Here is a 22,237-nt window from a genome sequence, read left to right on the forward strand (position 1 = left end):
TGATAGCAAAGTGCAAAGTACACTGCCAGATGAAACAGAGCACTAATTAATCGGCAATGCTAAGTTAAGTAAGTTATTAATCGTAATTTAAAGGATTGAATAAATTCAGACGCTGGAATATCAGGTGGAAGATTATTCCGGTAATACAACAATATAAGTTACATATGGGTGCGATTACAAAGTACAAAGAAGACTACCTGATAAAAACACGAACTAGCCGGGAATGCTAGATTAAATAATTTAGTTTTCAATCGCAGTTTAAAAGATTGAATAGATTCAGATGCGTGACTGTCAGTTGGAAGATTTTTCCAGAGGTTGACTGCAGCACTAGCAAAGGCACGGTCACCTCTGGTCCCTAGACCCTAGGTTGCACCAAGAGCAGTTGGCCCGATGATCTTAGGGCTCTCCTAGGGGTATACAGGCTGTGGAGTTCAGTTAAGTAGCTAGGTGCAATATTGTTTACGATTTAAAAAGTAAGCAATAACATTTTAAAATCAATACGATATTGAATGGGGAGCCAATGTAGGTCAGCAAGAGCCGGAGTGATCGATACCCTTTAGTTCCAGTTAAGAGGTGTGTCGCAGCATTTTGAACAAGTTGCAATCTATGAAGAAGGGCAGATTGGAGGCCCAGGTTAAGGGAGTTGCAGTAATCTAATCTAAAATTAACAAAGGCATGGATATCCTTACATGATATGTAAGGCTTAGCCTTAGAAATTTGACGTAGTAGATAAAAGCTAGATTGTACTACGGAGGACACTTGTTTATCAAGTTTAAAAGAACTATCCAGAAAAACACCTCAGTTGCTTACTGTATCAGAGAGGGAATAAGCAAGGGGCCCGTAAGTATCGACTAGTTGTCCCTGAGGTGCGTGGCTATCAAAGACAATGAGTTTGAGACATATGTGCAAAGCTGGCAATCCGTTTCTCTGTAGCAAACAGTGCTTCACTGGAATTGCACCTTGGCCTTTGTTATTTCTTTAATTTAGGATTTTTAAAAACGCTGTATTTTAAAATGACAGTAATTCTAGAGACAGGACTCACACTTGTTTGCAGAGTTAATACTTGACAGTTAAAAAATGTCTTTCCTTGCGCGGTTTTACTTTATGAGTGGGGTAAAAGCTCAACATATTTGTCTTCACCATTTTACTGCTTTAAAACCTGATGTTGTGGGTGAGGGGAGGACCTTACTATGAAACCGCACGCTCACTGCTAACAATGTGATGTCACAAGTCGTTCGCCAGTAGGCACACTCAAGATAAACCTCCCTTGTGACCATTAAAATGACCAAAACAAAGTTCCTATTTCATGAGTGATTGAGTTAATCAACTCCGCCATACTGGATGTGATACAACCACTGGTTCCTATGGAAAAATGTGTATTCCCCAGCTGGTTAGCAGTGGTTCCTGAAGGTTTCAACCTGCTGGGGAATACTCATTTTTCCCTCAAGACAGGTGGCTGCCCACTGCTTCGGGGAGTCTTTGGGCCTTTGTGGTTTGTTTTGTTCTCTTGATCCTACAGTTTCGCCATGATTGTCACACGTCCAAAACAGCAGACAAGTTAACTTCACATGGGTAGCAGTCACGTGGTTAGTGGTCATGTTTCTGCAAAACCTTCGTAAGGCTCTTGGAGATCAGAAGTCCCCTTCTGGCAGCCGTTAAAAAATACATATATATATCTAGCTTTAAGGCACTTTCCAGAGGCTCCATCAATCTTTTATACTGTCTGTGTTGACACCATGTAAACTTGTGACATGAGCTAAAAGAGCTCTGATTAGCAGAAACCATGAGCTTAGCGAGCTAATTCTGACTTTGTGGATTTGAAACAGGATGATTACCCACCACAGAGACTAAGTAGTATATACTGCTCTCTATATATGATGAATTAATGTTTAATGTTAATGTTCCCAAAGGCAGCTACCTTGAGCCAGAACATGAAACGAACAACTTATCAGGTTTTATATTTGATACATTGGTTAAATAAGTGTGAATTGTTGTCGATAACATGACAGATGTTGCTGCATGTATTTTGGTTTCAATTTGGAGTGGTGCATTCGGGTAGCTTATGTGGAGTGGGAAATTTCTAACCTTATCAAAGCAAAGGGGTGAATTCCAGTATGTGTTGTAATTAGCAGTGATATTTCTCTGTAGCATAAAAGGAACACGATTATTAATGATTAGATCATTAAATCTTCCTCTTTGCTGTCACCATGTGTATAAATAAATCTGTCCTTCATGTTGAAGCATTGTAATATGGTTTTTTACCAGAGACTGTTGACCTTAAATACATCTGGTGAAAGAGTCTTGGGATTTTTATGACCTGGTTAAAATGTTTTTGATTTGTCTCTAAATGTTAGATGAGATAATCGATTTTGCCTGTGGAGAATGTAGATAGTTTGTTAGCTTAGTTTAGCACAACGACTGGAAGCAGCTTGTCTCTGGTAACAAAAATAGGAACTTGAATGTTTGTTAATGCTTCTCTCAGAACACTTTATTAGCTACCTTGTGCAGTTTAATATATTCCAATACCTATAAAGTCTATTTAATACCATGCTTCTATATCAAAAATACGATAATATGGAAAAGCACTTCAATTTTAGTTGAGTCAGTGACCTAAGGATATCATCTTTCTATCAATCTACAGTCCTCCATGCTACCAACTGAGCTATTGTTCAGTTCTTGGATGTGCAAATTTGTTTTGCAATACTGAAAAGCCAACCAAAAATGTTCATAAAGTACTTCAACGTGATTTTTACTCCTACAAAGACCCTCCTTTGAACCATAGATCCTACACCTAAAGTGCTCCACACCATCAAAGAGCAAGACTAAGTTTCTATCTCCAGGACTTAAAAATGAAAAGAATGGAAGTCTTACAGCTTTTCCACTGTGACAGGTTTCAAATAGCCAGGGTTCATCAAGTAAGCACCCACCTACAGTCCCCCCACCCGACCATGCTTATGTGTTGAAAACAAAATGAAATACTTAACTATTTTGGATGCAGAAACTGATGTTTAACAGCAAGTCTGCAATGAAAATAATCTGAATATTAAATCAAAACTTAAAAAAATATAATGCTAGGTTCCTGCCACTCCCTGTGAGCCAAAGTTGAACCTGCAACCTAAGGATACCCGTGGAGCTCGACTACAGGCCTCCATTCTACCAACTGAACTGTCAAAGAGTTCATGTGGTGTTGAATTGTTCACCTCTTGAATGCGGAAGTTTGTTTTGCAAGCCTGAAAGGCAAACCACAAACTTTCTGTCTGAGTGAATGATGACAGTAAAAATTAATCATTTTTCTACACATCAATCATTCCAGTCAGACAGCGACATCACCCTCCTTTAACACGAGTCCTCCACCCAGTCGAGCAGAAGTGTTGAAGACTATATGAAATGCTAAATTGGTTGAGTCTTGGATGCAGTCACTCATTTCCTTGTGATGGAGATATAGACCTAATTTCACCTTAGTTGTTCAGCTTTTGAATGTTGAGCATGATGCTTTACCATCCTGATGCTTGTTTTGTAGGAATGCTGGCTCCAAATATTAAATCAAAATGAGTTTGTATACAAAGGTTATATCACTCTACCACTGCTTGGTGATTATAGAAAGGTGTGTGTCGCACTGGCTGCACATGTTATTTTCATGACGATTTAGTTGAATTTGCAGGACAACCGTCATCCTCCTGTTAGCCATCTTTGTTACTCATTTAGTTCTATCTAAAGTGCTCCACTCTGTAATACAGTCGTGATATCATTCCAAGGCCACCTCCTTTCTTTATGTATCCTGTCTATCTGAAAGCTTACTGACTGCAACAGTGCAAAACGTGAACACAGACTGTTGTTTCTACCTACAGTGTTCCACTTTATCACCTACAGCAGCTCAGTAATAACAATCTTTCTAGTATTCTGATAGATTTTTGTCCTACAGAAAACTCCAAAGAGTCTCTGCATTTTTTCATGTTGTGCAGACACACAAGATTTTAACCTAAAAATACCAGTTTCTCCCACCTGCAGTCCTCCCACTAAAGGGTGTGTGTGGAGTTGGACTGTTCACTCCTTGGATGCATAAATTTATTTTGCAAGACTGCAAAGCCAGCCTCAAACCTTCAGTCAAAGTAAATACTGATGACAGTTCACCTCTAGATTTTCTGTTCGTTCCAGTCAGATTGAGACATCGCCCTCATTAACCATCATGTCATACAGTTACACACAAAAGGCACCCCTTCAAGCCAGTATCGACCCAATGACCTAAGGATACTTGTTTCTCTCACCTAGTCCTCTGAAGGGTGCATAAGGTGTAGAATTACTCAAGATTTGGATGCAGAAACTCATTCTTAACCACAAGTATGTAAGACTGAACATCTGGCTCTGAATATTAAATAGAGAAAAACCACAAACTTTCTGTCATAGTGATGACAATTCCTCATGGTTTTTCTAGCCATTAATCATTCCAGTCAGTCAGAGGCATCGCCCTCCTGTAACGTCATCTCTCTTTGTACAAGCACATTTGTCCTTCGAGCCAGAGTTGAACCAGCAACCTAAGGATGCCTATTACAGTCCTCCACTCTACCAACTGAGCTATCAAAGGACACACATGCCTCAGCTGTTCAAGTTTCAGATGCAGGAACTTTACCAAAGATTTGATTTGTTGAACCAAAGATTTACAGGACTCAATAATTACCTCTTAATGTTAATCAAAATAAAACAATGTGTGCTGCCAGTGGACTGCTGTACTGTGGCTAGAGGATTGCAGTTATCTGTATTTTTACTACAAGTCAGTTTATCTGCTCTGCCAAGAATCCCGACAGAAATTAACTGAATTGTTCAACTTAAGGTTGCAGAAACTGATGCCACAATTTGCTTTGTTGGACTGATCAACCGCCTTCAAATATTAATCAAACTATTAAATAATATATGTATATGTGCAGCCATTGTGCTATATCGTATATTAGTGTATCTGAAGGTTTTTTTTATAAATCTGTGTCTCAAAGGTAACTGTCATTGTGGAGTTACAGTTGTTCTTTCACATCTCTATACATCATATCATCTTTATGATAAGGCAGCTTCATCGTTCTAGTTAGTACAGATCTGCAGATCGTCGTTGTTCTTGAAAATCTGATCAAGATATTGTCGTTCTATAACTTCTTATGTGCACACAAAAAGCCTCTTCTTTCAACAGCAATCTAAAGATTCCTGTGTTAGCCACCCACAGTCGTACACTCTACCAGATCCACTTTCAAAGGGCTCGTGAGTGGTGAAATTGTTCAACTTAAAAACAAATGGTTGTCCACAAAACATTTTGCAGGACAGCACCAAATATGAAATCCAAATGAAAAGAAATCTGTCTGCTATATAATAGCCTAGTGCATTAATGCTTGAGGATTATGGACTTCTGGTCTGAAAAGAATATCTGCAGCTAAACTCAAAGAAATAAAGTCACTTCCTCTGCTTTCACATCTCTAAAAATCATAGACACCTACAAAAGCTACCAACCTTCAAATGGCTCCAGCAACCTATGTACAGGGGCGTAATTTCCAGGGGGGTCAGGGGTGTTATGACGCCCCCAATAATCAGACCCAACCAATATAACCCCCCCAGTAAAATTATGAATTATCTTGCATAAATAGGCTGTTGATTTTCTTTACTCATTTCAGTTATTACCAACAAAATAGTTGCATGTTTAATCATCTGGGAATTTACCCAGATTTATTTTTTTATTTAGACAGAGATCTTGACCCCCCCCCCAATGTTCAACACAAAGTTACGCCGATGCCTATGGAGCCCTTTGACCTGAGGTCCTCCATGCTAGCCAGTAAACTACTGAAGATAACATACACTGCACATACACAGTTAGATTCACTCACATCTGATTTCACAAAGCTGGCACTCAGCTCAACATTTCAGAAACTGGACTTTTCTATTCTTTATACTGAATCTGTGCTAATCCCTGCATCCTAAAAGGCTAACTACAGGAAAACTCTCCAGAGTCCCAAAGATAACTGTCATTTCAGACTTAAAGTTATCCTCTCTGCCTTTATATTGTTCCAAACAGAAAAATATTCCCCCAAAACACATCCTTTCAGCTGGAGTTAAACCAGAAACCCGAGGGCTAAACCTAACTTTATTATTTAGCCTTTAGTTTCCAGTTAAATTTACAGAGCCAAGGCCTTTAACTCGATAGTGCTGCTCTTTTCCCAGCCTCACTACCTCAGCTTTCTTCTTCAGTTTACTTTTGGGATTAAGTCTCTGGAACTGCGAAAATGCTGTTCAGCACGAGCAGCTTTATCTTAACTGTCCAAAGAAAGCTTTTACCCTCAGTGACTCACACCCTCCACCCCTTATTCCCACCAGGAGAGAGAAACGCAGTTACTCAACCTAATTTACTGTCCAGGGTGGTACAGGAAGTTGTCAACAGGGCCATCTTGTTTTATATCAAAGGGGAAAAAGCCTCTTTATCTCTGTCAACGCAGAAATCACAGCTAGACGTTGGCTTTTGTGTTAATAATGAGGCATCGTGTTGGCACAGGCTTTGGTTATCCTTCTATTTAGTCTGTCAACAAGCCTTCTGGTGTTTGTGTTTGACTTAAACACTGTCCTGATTTACACCGTGAAGCTATTTAAAGTCTTTCAAGTGCTAAAGTAGAATATCCAGTCTAAGTTGAGTGTCTCGTGCTAAGCCGTTGTTTTTATACTTTCATTAGGAGGTTGGGGAAGGCTGGGAGATGCAAAAGGACGAAGACATAAATATTTATATCCAAATAATAAATTGAAACATAAAGGTTATTTAAGCAGAAAATATATATTAAAGATCCAGTTTTGTGAATAAATCCACTGTGGCCCTCTTTGTTGTATTTGTGAGTAAGAGGTTGCTTATTTGCTGTGAGGAGTTTGGATTTACAGGAAACTCCAACTGTAATCTACATCTGTTTTATCTGGAATCTGGAACTGTCTAGACTGTGCTTACGTGGGGAAAATTACATCTGCTCATTGACTTAATAAACAAGTGCAGCCCTTCTGTTGTGTACCTGAATACTTGAACTGAATGGCTCCACAATCTGAGGCAGTCCTTTTTCCTACTGATTCCAAGAAACAGGCACTTTTTTACATTTCTGGCACTTCATGATCAGGGGAACCCCATCAACACTCAGCCAATGCAAACAGCAAATTCGATGGTGATCTGCCTTTTACATTACAAGATGTTTTGTGAGAAAAGTTGTGATTTTGGCCCGAAAACTGAAAGAGGATCCAAAATGGAAAGTTAACATCCTCGAGGGATTTGAAAGTTCATGACACTATTCCCTGTAGATTTTAATATTTTTGTATGTTTTACGTAGAAATTGCGTCTCAATGGTTGTAAATATCCATGTTCAAAAGGTTAAAACAGCATTTTCCATGCATTTGATGTGTTCCCAAGAAAAAGGAGACCATGATTCGTGTCAGTAGCAACATATGGATAGGTTGATGATTGTTCTTGTTAAAAGCGAAGAACTTTTAAATGGTTTATAAGTCAAATCACACCAGGACAAATTATTGTGCCCTTTTTGACATCAGAAAACACTTCAATCAAGAAGCAATTGAAGTGCAGATATTAAGCTTTAATTAGAGGGGTTTAACAAACTTTTTGCATCAACTGTTTAAGAATTACCCCCATTTTTATAGACAGAGCCCCATTTTCACAGGCTCAAATCAAGTGACCAAAGGATTACAGAAGACAACTAATAAAAGGGAATATAGAATTATTTCTACGGTCAAAAAATGGTTAAGAAAAACACTTTTCAAGAAAATCTTGAGGAGATAAGTGTGTAATTATCAGGGTCTACAATCAAGAGACACCTTTATGAATGGAAACAAAGATGGTTTAGAGCAAGGTGCAAACCACTGGTTACAGGCAGATTAGATTTCACCAGAAAACATCTAAAGGAGCCTGCACAGTTACACAAAAAATATTCTTTGGACATAGGAAACCAAGATGAAGTTGGCTGAGAGTAAATATGTAGAAGGAGTCCAAATCATACCACATCATCTGTCAGAGACGTTTCTTCTAAGCCTTTAAAAAAAATTGCAGCCCAGAGAGTAGACGACAAAGTCATAAAGAAAATGAGCTGGTAAAAAGTGATATTATTCAACCAACCGCAGCTCTGCCAAATCTGATGCGAGTGAAATGAGTGGATAAAGTTCATCAAGTACAGTTATCTCAATAATCTCTGAATATGCCACAGGGGAAAAACTTTCTATTTAAAATGAAACCAGCCTGGTCTTTTTGGAGCAAGATTATGGTGGAAAGGGTTAACGCGAGTACCTAAACAAACTATATGTCACAGTTCTTGTTATATTTATTGGTTTTGTACTCTTGTGTTTTCAGTTCTCCTTTCTCTGTCCTTATGTTTGCCAGTTTAAGCTGCTACTTTGAAGGATAGTTTTTTATGTGGCTCTTTGTATTTTTTACATCCTGGCTTTGTTTTTTCTTCCCTATTCAACCTGGGTTTTGTTTCCCAATCATTGCCTGTGTCCCTGTGTTGCTGTACTCTTTTCTTTTCTTTTGTCCTCTGTTCCTTTGGTTTTTCCCTCAGTTAGCTCTAGTGATAATATCCTACCTGCAGCACTTTTTTACTTTTTTTTCCATTGATATCTCTTTTTTTTTTACCCTCAGCCTTTTCGCCTCTGCATAGTCCTGCATTTGTGCAAGTTTAAGAACCGTGGGTAAATCATAAAACCACTTCTGGGGCTTCGGATATCAAACTCCAACTCTACCAACTGTATGTAAAAGGCCTTGGAAACAGGTCAAAAGAAACACACTTTCCAGTTCCAGAAACGAGACCCGATTACAGAAAGACTTTGTCTCACAGTTTATTTGTAATCAGTGAGCAATAGCAAGACTACTGAAGAGGCTAAGAATGAAGTCAAAGTTGAAGTAATGGCTTAGAACGACCTGCAGGGCTCCACATAAGTGAGCCACTGGGAAATCAAATGAGACTACCACACTGCAGCTCTGTTTATTTTTCCAGCACCGTATTGCCTCTCCTGGGCAAAGTAAAAAAAAAAAAAAAAAAATAGACAACACTGGGAGCTTCTCTTCCTCGGGGAGCTCATACACCCACCGGAGGGAAACTGTTTTCCTCCCAGCTTTGCCCCTTCACAACGGAAAGACAAAACAACGCGCTGGTGGGCTCCTGCCAACTCTTGCAGCTGTACCATCCTCCCAAAAGGCATAATTTCCTTCCAAAGGCCTTTCCTCTTCCTGTTTTGTGGAATTCCACCATGTTGTTTTCTATTTTTTTTTTTTTAACCTCTTGTTTATTAGATGAGCAGCGATGCAATCACAGGAGGCCTACGGAAAATATTTTTGGTTCCTAAATTGGAAGCAGACCTCAGTCACTTTTCCTCTCCTCTGTGACCGGGCATTGAGTCATAATTGACCCTGTGTTTATCATAGCGTATCACGCTGAGATCAGAACAACTCTGTGTTGCAAGGGGGCGGCTTCATCAAAGCAAGGGCAGCTCGCTTAGTCACTGATGAACAATCGCAAAGAAAGTGGAAAGAGAAAACAAGACTTGTCTGACCATCTGCTACAGATAAACAAAAAAGATCTTTGTGTTTCCTTCAAAGGAAATATGGAGGTTGGCCTGTAAATAATCTACACATTACTGTGAGATCACAGTTTCCAACTTTGCGTAGTTTGATAAACTCTGTGAAATGACCTGAATTCTCTGTTGGCTTAGACATAAAAATGTCATAGGAAATACATGAATTTACAGCATTAATTGAAAGTTTAATATCATTTATCAAGCTTTCTTGAACATTTTGCACATTTCCCATCAACCGCTCTACAAGACGTGGTTAAATTTACCCCAACTTTCCAAGGGAGGGTTCAGATGTCAGGTTGTCCCAGCTCTCAAATGCATTAGAAATTTTATGTCTCAGTAACACAGTCGCAACGACCTGACAACTACTTGTTGTTTCGGTATCCCCTGATTGGTCATAGGAGATTGCTGATAGTCATTGTGAAGACAGCCTAGCAGGCCTAAAACCCGGTCAGTGACTCCAGGTAATCATTAGTTATTAGAGAAAAATGTCTACTCCCTGATTGGTTAGTGAGTGGTTGCTTGCTATTGCCAGATGAAATTGGTTGCTAGGAGGTGCTGCCCCAAAAAAACTCCTTGTGGTCGCTTTGGTTGCTGGCAGATTTCTGTGGAAGATACCAACTTGTCTGCAAACACTTGGCAACTACTTCCTGAACAGTTGTGAAAATGTGAAGATTGTGCTGCGAACTGGGAATGGAGACCGTTTGCTTACAAAGCCAAAAGTTTCACCTTTTCAAAACATGTTGGTTTCTGTGGTAAGGCACAACTTCTGTTCTCTGTTTCCAGTTAGTGTCACACTTTTTCAAGTTTCACTGCTGCTTAGGGGTTAGTTAGCAAGCGTTTGCAAAATCGTCATAATCTTTCATGCGAACTCCAGATGACTGCGGCAATCTAGCTGCGACCAAAGCAATCATAACCACAATTTCTGTTGCAGCACCCTCTTTCTGACTTTCAGGAACCATACATATTTTTTCCCAGCGACCGGAGGCGTTACATTCGTCATGCTAACATTCATTTTTAACACATGGAAGTGTTAAAAACAGCAGTTTCTGCGGCCTGCTGGAGCGGGAGGGCTAGATGGAGTTGGCCGTCCGACTGCGGTCTGGAGTGTGGGGCCTCCCTGCTGCTACGGAGTCGGGGTGGTCGGGCGCGTCACTGCAACTCCCCCTGGCTTCTGCTCCGCGGCTGCTGAGTGAACCCTCATCTGGGACTCTCCTCAGCTCTTACTGGAACAGTGGCGCGGCTGCCCCTCTGTTGGTCTTCCATGGTTTCTTGTGTTCTGGGGGCCTCTGGATGTCTGGAGTTTTGATCTCCTCCATACCTGCCTCACACCCTGGAGGACGGGGCTGTGGCCCCCCCACACTCCCTAGCAGATCGTTACATGGAGAAACCTTTGGAATACAAGCGCGCTGATCCACACAGGTATGCACACGGGTGTTCACTGCTCGTAGACCCAAATTACACCTTTCTTGGCTGCTACTTCGAAGCACATCTGTCCTGCGTGCTGCACAACAACATTGAATATTTAGTATTTACTGCTGTTTACACTTAGCTAGATTAATGCGATGGTGTTGTGTTTAGTATGTTGCTTTGTTTCTTTTTTTTTTGTCTTTTTTTGCTTGTTTTCTATTCTTCTCTCAACAGGTGATCCAGGAGATTTTTTTTTCTCCCCCCCTTTCTCACTGTCCCTCTCCCCTTCTGTTTTTCATTTCCTTCCTCTTTCTTTCTCCCTTTCCTATCTCTCACTCATGTCTGTCCCGTCTGTAACATCTGAAAATAAAATATAATAAATAATAAAAACAAAGATCGACCAAATGGACCAATACGGCAATGCCACGATGATCCATTTGGCAAAGTAAATCCATTGGGTATCCTTGTTGGTCTTCAGACAACAATTCTGATGGCTAAAGAACCAAATGGGACAGGCGGGAAAAAAAAACAAAAAAAAAAACAAAAAACAAAAAAAACAGCAGTTTATTTAGTTCCTAAAAATGTTCACAGCCAGGTACAAAAAAGGCTTTGGGTAGTTTTTCCATTATAAAAACTGTACAATGGGTGATTTTAAAAGATAATTCATCTGTTTGGACATAGATAAGGTTTAAAGTTGGCGTTTTATTATAGTATTCTGTTACTCAGCACCGGTTAGCAGATGTGTGGCCTGCAGCTTGCAACCCAAACTTGCTAGTGTTAGCGGATGACTTTCCAGCAAAGGCCGACTTAAGCATCTATTCTATGTGGAAACATCCTCAGCATTCATCTGCCTGTGGCTCGGATTTTGTAGTCGTACCACCAGTTTTCAACTCAGAAATCAGGGTAGATTCTCAACTTTTTGCTGGGTTAGCTCTCTATCTTATTAAAATATGCTTACATCGCACCATGACTGGTCCAAACTAGCACTGAGGTGGCTGTGTTCCTATTTTTCTTTCTTATTGGTTCATCCTCAAGAGACTAACTCAGGAAATACTGTTTCAATCTGAAGTGTCTGCCAGTAATGATGATTCACTCCCATTTCCATCTGTTTCACATCATAAAAACATCCCTGGGAGTATCTTTTTTTTAAAGGTGAATGCCTATGTTGCCCCTTTGCAGAGATTAGCTGTGCCTTGCTCCATGAGGTCGAGCCTCATCGACTGGTAAACTGAAAGAAGATAGCAACCTATTATTCATCCACAGTAATCGCACCCCTTGCTCCCTCGCACTGCTCACTGTCCTGATTTATCATCCCCAGCCATGGGAAAGGTCAAAGTTGACTGTCTACGTCCTGTAGCTACATGAATTGATGAGATGCTTAAATATGTCCTACATTACTTGTGCTGTGGTGTTGTAACGTTGAGAAGGGCAGGAGACAAAATGGGAGCAGGAAGCACACCCCAGGACAATGGTATCATGCATCCTGCATCTGCTGTTTGAGCACATTAACTTACTTTGAGGTCCCTCCAAGAAGATTGTTTTTGAGAGTTCAGGTGGACTCAGTTTGGGGTTTGGCTGTTTGTTTTACAAGCAGGACAAAATGTTGGGCTTTAGGCTGTGAGAGAAACAGGGAGTCGGGCCAGATTTCACATTTATTGTCCACATGCTGGCCTAAAGCTGGCTGGCACTACAATAGGATTGTTTTTTTTTCCCTTAGAACATAACCTGGATCTGTTACTAATAGTCATTATGAGTGTGGTGTTTGCCCAAAAACAGCTGCATCCAAAGTTGCCAAAAAAAGCTGAGTTATAGCACCAAAAGCAGAGGCAAAAAACAGGGAAACATCATTAATTCACGAGTGGCAACATTAAATATGATTTTCTAATATGAGGTGTAAATAACTGTGTAAAACCTTTCTATGTCGGCCCCGAGGAACATAGTCTGCAGCCATGGTGAATAAATGGCAAGAAGTGCAGTCAAATAAACTCAAGCCTGAGGAATGCTGCTTGGGCCCCAGTGATAAATCACAGGCATTTTCAAGGAAACTCCTACCCAACCCTTTACGCCCATAATCTTTCCTACTGAGGTCTCCAACAATGAGAACAACAACTATTGTTGAGAACAATGCAATCAGACCACCAAGCACACTGCTGCCTTTTGTGGTCTTAGTCATTTGCTCTGGGTCAGTGCTTGTAATAAGGTCAGCCGTAGGGATTGTTTAGTTTCACAGATGTTTCATCAGACATACTTCAGGTTTCATCAGCACTTTAAGATTAATGGGATTAATAGGAAAAATGTGTTTGTAACAATTTGCTCATTATGTGGAACAATATCCGGGCCTTTCATGATATAATCAAGACAAGTATACAAATGGAGGAACTGCAGGTTTCAACATTACTGATGGCTTTGTGACAGCTCACTTCTGTCTCCTAAAATGTATGTATGCGTGGTGAAAATACTGTGCACATGACATTTGCTGGACACTACAGAGGCGATGGACAGGCTGCCAGATAAGGTCAGGCAGTAGTCTCCAAGGACTGTGATGTTTACAGATGACGCTGGGATCTATGGTGAGAGAGTGCAGGGTGTATCAGGGCATCTGGGATGATTTGTGACAGAAAGATAGCAGTAAAAGTGAAAAGGAATGTTTAAAAGTTGGTGGTGAGACCTGTTATGAGTTATGGTTTGTAGACTGTGGTGCTGGAAAAAAGCATCTGGAGGTGGCAGAGCTGAAGATGCTCTTAATACCTTGGGGATGAGCAGGATGGAGAAGATTAAAAATGAGTACAACAGGGGGACAGCTCAGGCTGAGCAGTTTGGAGAAAAGGTTAGAGATGCAAGACCGAGATGGTTTGGACATATGTAGAAGAGGAAGAGAGGATATGCTGGACAATGAGCAAAGAATGGCAGGCAGGAGGAAAAGAGGAAGATCACTAAAGGAGGTTCATGGATGTAGTAAAGGGGGACATGCAGAGGGTGGTTGTGGCAGAGGAGGATGCTAGGGACGGAGTGCGATGGAGGCAGATGATCTACTGTGGCTGAAAGAGCAACTGAAAGAAGAAGAAGGAAGAAAGACTCTGGAGGAGGATGCTGGGGTGGATGGTGGGTGTACAAAGTTTGACTGACTCTTGGTTCCGAGTCCCATTTGTGGTTAGAATTAGACAGCAAAAACATTACACATAAAAAATGGTTGTTTGAACACCACGTTAAGATGTCACGTTCACATCAATAAACTGTAATTACTCAATTTTGTAAGAATATTTTTCAAAAATTCTCATTTTGAATTTCATGTCGAGGATAACGGTTTATGTAGGCCTCGATTGTTGTTGTTCTCATTTCATAATGCAGGATTTTTATTTTTTTTTTAAGTGGCAGACAAGTCTGCACTGCAGGCTATCTGAGCAATCAGGCTCACAGATCTGCTGCTTGAAATAACTAATATCTAGATGACAAACTTCATAAATATCATCTAGGAAAACTTTGAGATCTTCCAGGTAATCAGCTCGAGGGACATATGGAGGATATGGACATCCAAGTTCAAAAAAGATGAATAAAAATGGATGTATTGAGGGATAGTTTATGAAAAAAAGGGCTGCTGTCATAAATAATAAGATACAAATAAATAAATTAGGATAACTAGTTTACCTATCAAACCTTTAGTCTAAGGAGCTTGGAAAGAAAAGCTTCAAACTTAAAGAAGAAGTGACTCAGTGCTGTCTTTCTGAAATAAAAAGACCTTCCATGATTCACCTTCACAGATATCCGTACTTGGCCACGTGCACTAATCCTCCAACGTATGGTAGAGATGATGGCTTTTGAGCTGTGCACTCATATCAAGCTGGATGAGCTGCATGTATAATATTTATATTTATTTATTATTATTTTGAGGCAGCACAGTGATCAGCACTTTCGCCTCACAGTACATGAATGAAATGAGGCATTTCCCTCTGGGTATTCCAGCTTCCTCGAAGGTCCAAAGGCCTCAGGTGAACTGATGATGACATGATAAATAGACTGACTGTGTTATCCCATCTCTGAAATAGATGCACTTTGCCTCTGTTATCATCAGTTCATCTTAAACAAACTCACACCCAAAGAAGGCGAGGACCTCACAGGACGGTCTGTTTTTGGGTTCTGGGGCACACAGACAGTCCACGCTGTGATTTCCACTACAAAGCCATGTCTGTTTTCAGTGTAATGTTGCCTCAGGGCCTGAAGATCACAACCTTTTCATAATGTTTTTCTGACCTTTTTCCTTGTGCACAGAGACTTCCCCGAATCTTTTAATAATATTATGTTCTGTTATCTGTGAAATCCCCGAATCCTTTCTAATTTTTCTAAAAAATAACATTGTTCATAATTTGTTAAACTACCTTCCCACTCAGGCTTTCACAGTATGATAAACCTCTCACGTCTCTAATCTTCGGAAAGACTAGTCCTCTCTCCCACTCATGCTATTGGTCTGATGCCAGTTAACCCAATCTGATGGGAGATCCTGTGATGAGTGTAGCCAATGTAGCAACTTAAAAAAACCGTGTTGCTGACATTAAGTTAACACTTCCCAGTATTTCAGCATTTCAAGTCTTATTTATGAAACAATGCTCTAAAAACCAAGAAGCTTAAAACAACTTTATGCTCATGCTTCCTAAACACAGAGGCTGTTCCCTGAAGCGGTTTCTCAGTCAGGTGAGAAAGCAGAGCAGCGTAAACCGTGTTTTCCTGTGGGACTCTGGCACCACTCGCCCAGCAAGGGGTCAGGATGGAGGGACGCTAAGTCAGCACGCTCCTAAACAGAGCCACATGTCTGCAGGTTGAGGCCAGCCAATCAGACTCTGCTGGGTGGACCTGAGCCCTTGAGAACCCACTGGATCATTTACAGCATGAGGAGGGAGAAAGCACCAGTGCATGGCTGGGCTCTACAAGGGAGTGTGCGGTTAGGCTTTTACAAGCGACAAACCTAAATAAACAGGAAACCTGGCTCACATGGACATCACGATGCAGTAAATAGGTTTTTATACTTGCCTGCAGGAGCAACTATAAATCCTGGAAACATTTTGGAGGCTGCCGTAGCTGTTTACAGGCCAAAAGTGAGAGGATGCATGATGGTTACGTACAGCCAAACAGGTCTCGTGTCACTCTATAAAAAAACGGTTTGCAAATGTGTTGCAGTTCAAGAGGTGGAGAATGTGTAAATGAAAAAAAGGGCTCTTGTCAAACTGTCACTGTGTGCAAGAAATAAGATGCGAATGTTCCCAATTTTAAAGTCTGGCATTCACACTGGGAATGACACAGCTGCCCGGTATAAAATGTGTACTGCTCAGTTTCCTGAAGCACCTGTAGAGGAAAAACTGGTTTTCGCTAAGCAACAGTCTGCAGCAGTCGCTCAGCACATTCAGGTTACAGGTCAAAGGTGAGAAAGAAAAGTATGTGGAGGATATTTCTCTTTGCTTTTCCAAGCAAAGCAGTTCAACATGACAGAAAGTGCATGTGTAATTCTTTCGTTTTGTTTTGCCAGGCGGGGAAATCCCCAAATTACCGTTTCAATAAAGCCTTGTCACAAAAGCCGTCTGGTTCTGAAGAAGTGGTGAACTAATGTGTTTTTATTGCCCACCAATTCTTAGTCATTGCATGTGGAGGTCATCAAGCTGTCCTGATAACCTTCATTATACTTCCCTCAAAAGAGATCGGGTGGAGGTGGAGGGGTGGGCGTATTAGACTCCTCCAGCTTTAACTGAAGAAGTCTATTACAAAGTAGAATATTTAGACAGAAAACTGCATATGAAGGCACGTGCTTTGAAATTGTGAATAAAAAGCAGTAGAAATCCTGATCTGTTAGAGCAGGGGTGTCCAACTCCAGGCCTCGAGGGCCAGTGTCCTGCAGGTTTTAGATGTCCTTGATCCAACACAGCTGATTTAAATGGCTAGATTACCTCCTCGACATGTCTTGATGTTCTCCAGAGGCCTGGTAATGATCTAATCATGTGATTCAGGTGTGTTGACCCAGGGTGAGACCTAAAACCTGCAGGAAACCGGCCCTCGAGGCCTGGAGTTCGACACACCTGTGTTAGAGCATTAGACTGAGCGGTGCGTTTTTTCTATCCAGGTTTGGTTTTACTGCTGCAGTAGTGCGTTTGGGATCATTGTCAGGCTGAAAATGGAGCTGTTGCCAATCAGATACTTTTCACGTAGATTTGCAGGGAAAATCAAAATCTTATGGTAATTTTCAGCAGCCCCAAACCATGACAGAGGCTCCACTGTGTCTCACAGACAGGTATTGTTGTAATAGGGGTGCAGGTACCTCTCCTCTGACTCTCCTCTGTACATACTGACAATTTCAAATTTGGATTCATCGCTCCACAAGACCTGTTTGCAAATTAATATAATTTGACATACCTCAACCTTTTCTCCCCATTTCCCTTCTTTAAGAATGGCTTTTTAAGGACACGCTGCACATCATGTTTTTTGCCCTTTGGGAATCACCTTGTTGTTGCAAAAATACTTTAAAAATGTAAAACCCTGTCTGAAAAAAAATAAAAATGGGAAATTGTGTTTTTTTTAGTTCCTTGTGTGCCCTCATGTGCTTAAATGACTCATAGATCAGTGATTAGTGGCGTAACAAACAAAAAACCTTCCTCTGAAAAAGGTCATGAACAAGGCCTGGACTACAAATGAGTGAAAAGCAGCCAGTGTCCAAAAAACAAAAAAAACAAAAAAAAAACATTCAGGAAGTTTGGCTTGGACCCAAAATCTAAAGAAATAAGGTCTGTGAAGACTTTTGCACAGTACTGTATGGTAAAAAAAATTAACAGTGTCTGAGTAGGTATGTAAAAAGCTCCCTTTTTAAGTTCTTTTTCACCTTTTTACCTGCTCAGCTCTCTAAAGATTAACTTTATTGCTCTTAAATGTGTGAAATAACAGAACAGATCTGTTCACCCCATCCTTGCAAGTTTGGGAAATTGTCTTCATTAAATACCAGTAAAAACAGGCTTTTCTAAAACACACGGAGGCCTCCAGCCAGACACAGACGTGCGTTTGCAGCCTAATCGCATCCTGATCGCTTTGGGTCGTCTTCTGTTTTGCTGTCAATCACCTATCTATGCCTCACAAGCAGCGACGTGAAGATTATAGGCGTTTAATGTAAAACGAAAGAAAGACAAACAAACAAACAAAAAAAAAAGCAGCAAAAGCTCCCTCTGAACAGGAATTTTACAAGAAACGGGGCAGCTTTTCTCTCAAAGCTTCACATATTCCAGTGTAGTAAGAAAAGAAACCTGAATGTGCACGGTGCCGATGTGCTGGTGTTTTTGTGGCGTGAGGTCAAGTTCATCATCATGTTTTTCCAAAAGCCTGAAGGGAAAATGAAAATGGACAAACCTCATCAGACAAACATTATTCAAAGCAGAGGAATTTCTCCCTGTCAAGGATGGACGGGGTTTTTTTGTTTGAAACTCTTTGTTTTCAAACAATTGGACCGAGACAAACACAACCGGCTGTACTCAGCTGATTTATTGTGCAGATTAAATTTTTTTTCATCTAGTCAGACAGTTTGAAAAGGTAGAAAAGAAATGCGTACTTATTGAAATTCTCACTGCAACTTTTTGGACTCTGGAATACATCTTACAAAAAAAGTACATTGCTCAATTTGCTTCTTTTCCTTTTTTTTTTTTTTTTTAAGCACTCCAAAATTACACTGAGCAGCAACTCTTACGTTGGACGTTATTGGTCCTCCAGGACTCTTTTTGTGGTTCTGCGTCATGTTCCTCACAGAAGAAAAAAATAATATATATATATATCAATCTGCTCCAGCTCTGTTCCCTCCTCTGAAAACCCTGTAAAGTGTTGGAGAGTTACAAAATGAGTCGAGAAAAAATACAATCCGTCTGACGCCAAAAGCGGTCCATTTACGAGTCGCCGCTCAGGAACGGCGTGAGCTGATTTTTCCAGGACGACGTCCCTCGGAGAAGCCCCGGTCTAAATTAAGTTCCAAGAATTATTTCTGAAAGCTTCCAAACTTCTGGGGTTGTTTGGGTCTGCAGACCTGATCGAGTTCCCTCTTTTGTGTGAATTATCAAAGCCCCTTTCAGACATCCTTTCCAATCATCCGATTTCATATCCAAAACAAAAAAAAGCACCCGGGGCACTTTTCTATAAAACACCACGTGAGATTATGACTGCATGTTGTTAGTGGTATGACAGATTTTTAGATTTTATATCGCCAACTATGCTCCTAACTTTAAATAAAACAAAGATGTTGTGATTTGTTTTCATGGGAGGCTCCGTCCTCTGAGCCTGTGTGTGACACTCGGTCTTTGGAGAATGGGCACAGGTTCATTGAGTCTGCAACATTATGAGCAAAGCTTTTGGGAATTTCTGCAGAAGGAAAATCACCTTTGATAGAATTTCTTGGGGGTGAAAACACGTCAAACCGGTTCTTGATGAGATATCAAACTAGTGGTAAAGTTGTAATAGGTGCAAAAGAGGCCGTGAGGAACATAACAATAAAGGTTTCATTTAAAAAGATGGCTGGAGGCAGTGATGTCATGCATAATGTCTAAAAAGGGCTTTTAAGTCTGGTGTTTAAGGCATTTTCAATATCTTTTCTGCTGCTACTCATCTCTATGACCCCCTCAGAAGTTGCAGGTCCTTTGGGTTGACTTTAAATGCAGTGTACTTGCTCAGCTGTATGTTTATGAAATGATATTTAAATGTCTTAGAAAGTAGAAAGTCCACCATACTGTAACATCGTATGCTGGGAGAAACTGCTTTCCAGCTCTCTGAAGCCGGACTAGAACTAATCCTTTCACCTCGCTCCCACATCTGGTGATAAAAACCACATGTGCCGTTAGCTGCGGGGACGAAAAGAGCCTAACAAACTAATACTTTACACAAAATGAAACACTAACTAAAGTCCACTGTGTCCGAGGCCTCGAACAAATCGCCAGTCTGCTTTTCCCAAAGTGAAAATGTGCGCTGCACCCGTCAGGGTCTCTTAGCATGGAGTGACTACGGCTGGTCGGGGGGGCTTGCGGCGGCGGCCTCGTCGTTGCTGCTGTCCACCTCCTGCTCCATGGGGCTGTCCTCCTCCAGCTGCTGGCTGGTGTAGTTGGTGATTTCCAGGAAGCCGCTGGGCTCCACTACCACGTTAGACTGGCTGGAGTCTGGCAGGATGGAATACTGAGGAATCACCTGCATGTATGAGAAAGATCGGGCTCAGAGTAAGTGAAAATAGTCCCTCTCAGACTTTTTTTTTTTCCACTCTAGACTCTGTGTGACATCACAGAGAGGGGATATCCCTAATATGGTCCTCTCAGTCTGCAGTGGAGTATACGATAAATGAGTCACAGAATAAACAATAGAACTAGAAATAAGTAACCAAATGTAAGTTATGTCAATACTGAGCATATAGGTTTGCATATACAGTGTTCGTTTTCCCTTTTCCTGTTCTGGGGGAATCACTCCATTTTCCGACATTTGAGACTGTGAGTGCCTTCTTCTGGGCTTTATCATCAGGTAGTGATGCTTTAAGATGGTATTTTCCATCCTTGTTGACATTTTTTTTTCAGCTTTGACTTAAGGAAACAAAACAGGACTTTCAGGGAAATCCACCTGTTCACCTTTGTTTCTGAGAATTAGACGAGAAGATCGATACAAGTCAGAGAAACTGTTTAGGCTTCAAAGACGAAAACCTTTTCTGTTTTACAGTTTCATACAAAGGATACTTAACATAGTAATAGTAAAGCTGGGGAACAGTAAATTACATATTCTTCAGTGGCCAGGTCAGTTACCTGATCGGAGCCTAACAGAGCTGAAGACAGCTGCAGTAAACACCTGGCAGAGCATTTCAAGATATAAAAAACAATCCTTGGAAGTTTTTCCATTTTTTGAGCCTCTGAAAATCAGGGACTGTGTCTTAAAATTGCAGTTAACGCAAAATCTTTTAAATTAAAGCTGAAAGTCTGCACTTCCGCTGCATATTGGTTTATTTGCACACAACTCAGTTGATTTTAAAATTACAGGCAAAAGCACAAAACTGTCAGTCCAAATACTTATGGACCTAACTTCTTCACTCTTTCCCCCTTGGACGTCTCGGAAACCCTCGTTTCAGCCCTGCTTTTAGAACAAATTGACCGACTGAGCATGAGAGGTTAGTGAGGGTGTTCCACGTCTTCACCGACGTATACTGAGGTGTCAAAACCCATCTTTGAGGGTACGGAGAGGTCGTCAAATGTTGCCCTTGTGGGGGAAAGTGTTAAGAAAAATGTTTGCTTAGCGTGAGATAAAAACACAGGACCAGCTGCTCCATTAGACGAGCATTTGCAAATAAAATCTGTTGGCATGAAAACCTGATTTAAAAAAGGCGTTTGGCATGGGTGTGTTTGCTTGTGACTGTGCTGAGTTCATTTAAACAAATAATAAATAAAGCCCTGTCTTTGTTGACTCTCTTTAATAGTTGCACATGCTGCCTAATGAAGGATCAGAGGACGGCGTTTATGGTTGTGGTGAAAAATGTTTCAGTTTTGGCTGAAAATCAGCTGCTTAGTTAACCAAGGACTTTTAAAAGTTTATAAGTATCTGATTATCATTATCCACCGTCCATTAAAAAAACACTTGTGTGCTTTCACTTTGATAACGTGGCCATATCATGTGCTCTTTGTGCAAAAACGTTTATCTGCTGTCTGATTTATCTTCTCAGTAACGTACAGTACAAAACGTACCTCGATGACTTCCAGGTCTTCCTTGCTCCTCTGCGCCGTGAGGCCCTGCAGGCAGCTGAACTGCTGCGGCTTCGAGTGGGAGTGATGCATGGTGGCCCCGGAGCTGCTGATGAACTGGCCCGAGTCCAGCGTGCCGGACACGGCCTGGACCTCCAAAGCTTTCCCCAGAGGGCCGCAATCGCTGGAGGAATCCACCACCATGGGCTCCGTGCTTGGATCGATCTCCGCCTCCATCATGGAGATCTTTAGGATGTCCGACACTGAGGGCTTGTCTCCAGAAGGCCCGGAGCTGGACTCTGGGATCAGTTTGGCAGAAGCCTCCCCGCTGCTGAAGACGGGCGACGAGTGGTGGGAACTGCCAAAGGTAATCTTGGTGACGGTGGCACTCTGCGTGATGATTGGCTGCTGCAGTGACAAATTAGAAGAAGTACTTGTTATTACTGAATTACTACAGCTGACCTCTGGCAGGAGGAGAGACAGTAACTAAAGCAGGTCCTGATAAGAAGATCATAATGAACTGAAATGATAATCAAAGG

General features: G+C 41.1%; 1 protein-coding gene and 1 non-coding gene across 3 annotated transcripts in view; both read right to left on the reverse strand.

The window, feature by feature from the left end:
- Positions 1-4,504: 4,504 nt before the first annotated feature.
- On the reverse strand, positions 4,505-4,582 carry trnay-gua (transfer RNA tyrosine (anticodon GUA)). The gene is given in 2 exon segments: positions 4,505-4,540; positions 4,546-4,582. It is a non-coding gene; the product is annotated as a tRNA-Tyr (tRNA).
- A 13,895-nt stretch (positions 4,583-18,477) lies between these two features.
- Positions 18,478-22,237, reverse strand: part of emsy (EMSY transcriptional repressor, BRCA2 interacting) — a 28,635-nt gene continuing 24,875 nt past the window's right edge. For both annotated transcript variants that reach the window (XM_026181897.1, XM_026181898.1), the window contains 2 exons: positions 21,702-22,106; positions 18,478-20,172 (listed from right to left, as the gene is read on the reverse strand). In XM_026181897.1, the coding sequence (XP_026037682.1) occupies positions 19,990-20,172; positions 21,702-22,106 (588 nt within the window). In that variant the 3' untranslated portion in view covers positions 18,478-19,989. The remainder of the gene's footprint in view (positions 20,173-21,701; positions 22,107-22,237) is intronic.

This window comes from Astatotilapia calliptera, chromosome 10, assembly GCF_900246225.1.
Source record: "Astatotilapia calliptera chromosome 10, fAstCal1.2, whole genome shotgun sequence".
Lineage (NCBI taxonomy): Eukaryota > Metazoa > Chordata > Actinopteri > Cichliformes > Cichlidae > Astatotilapia > Astatotilapia calliptera.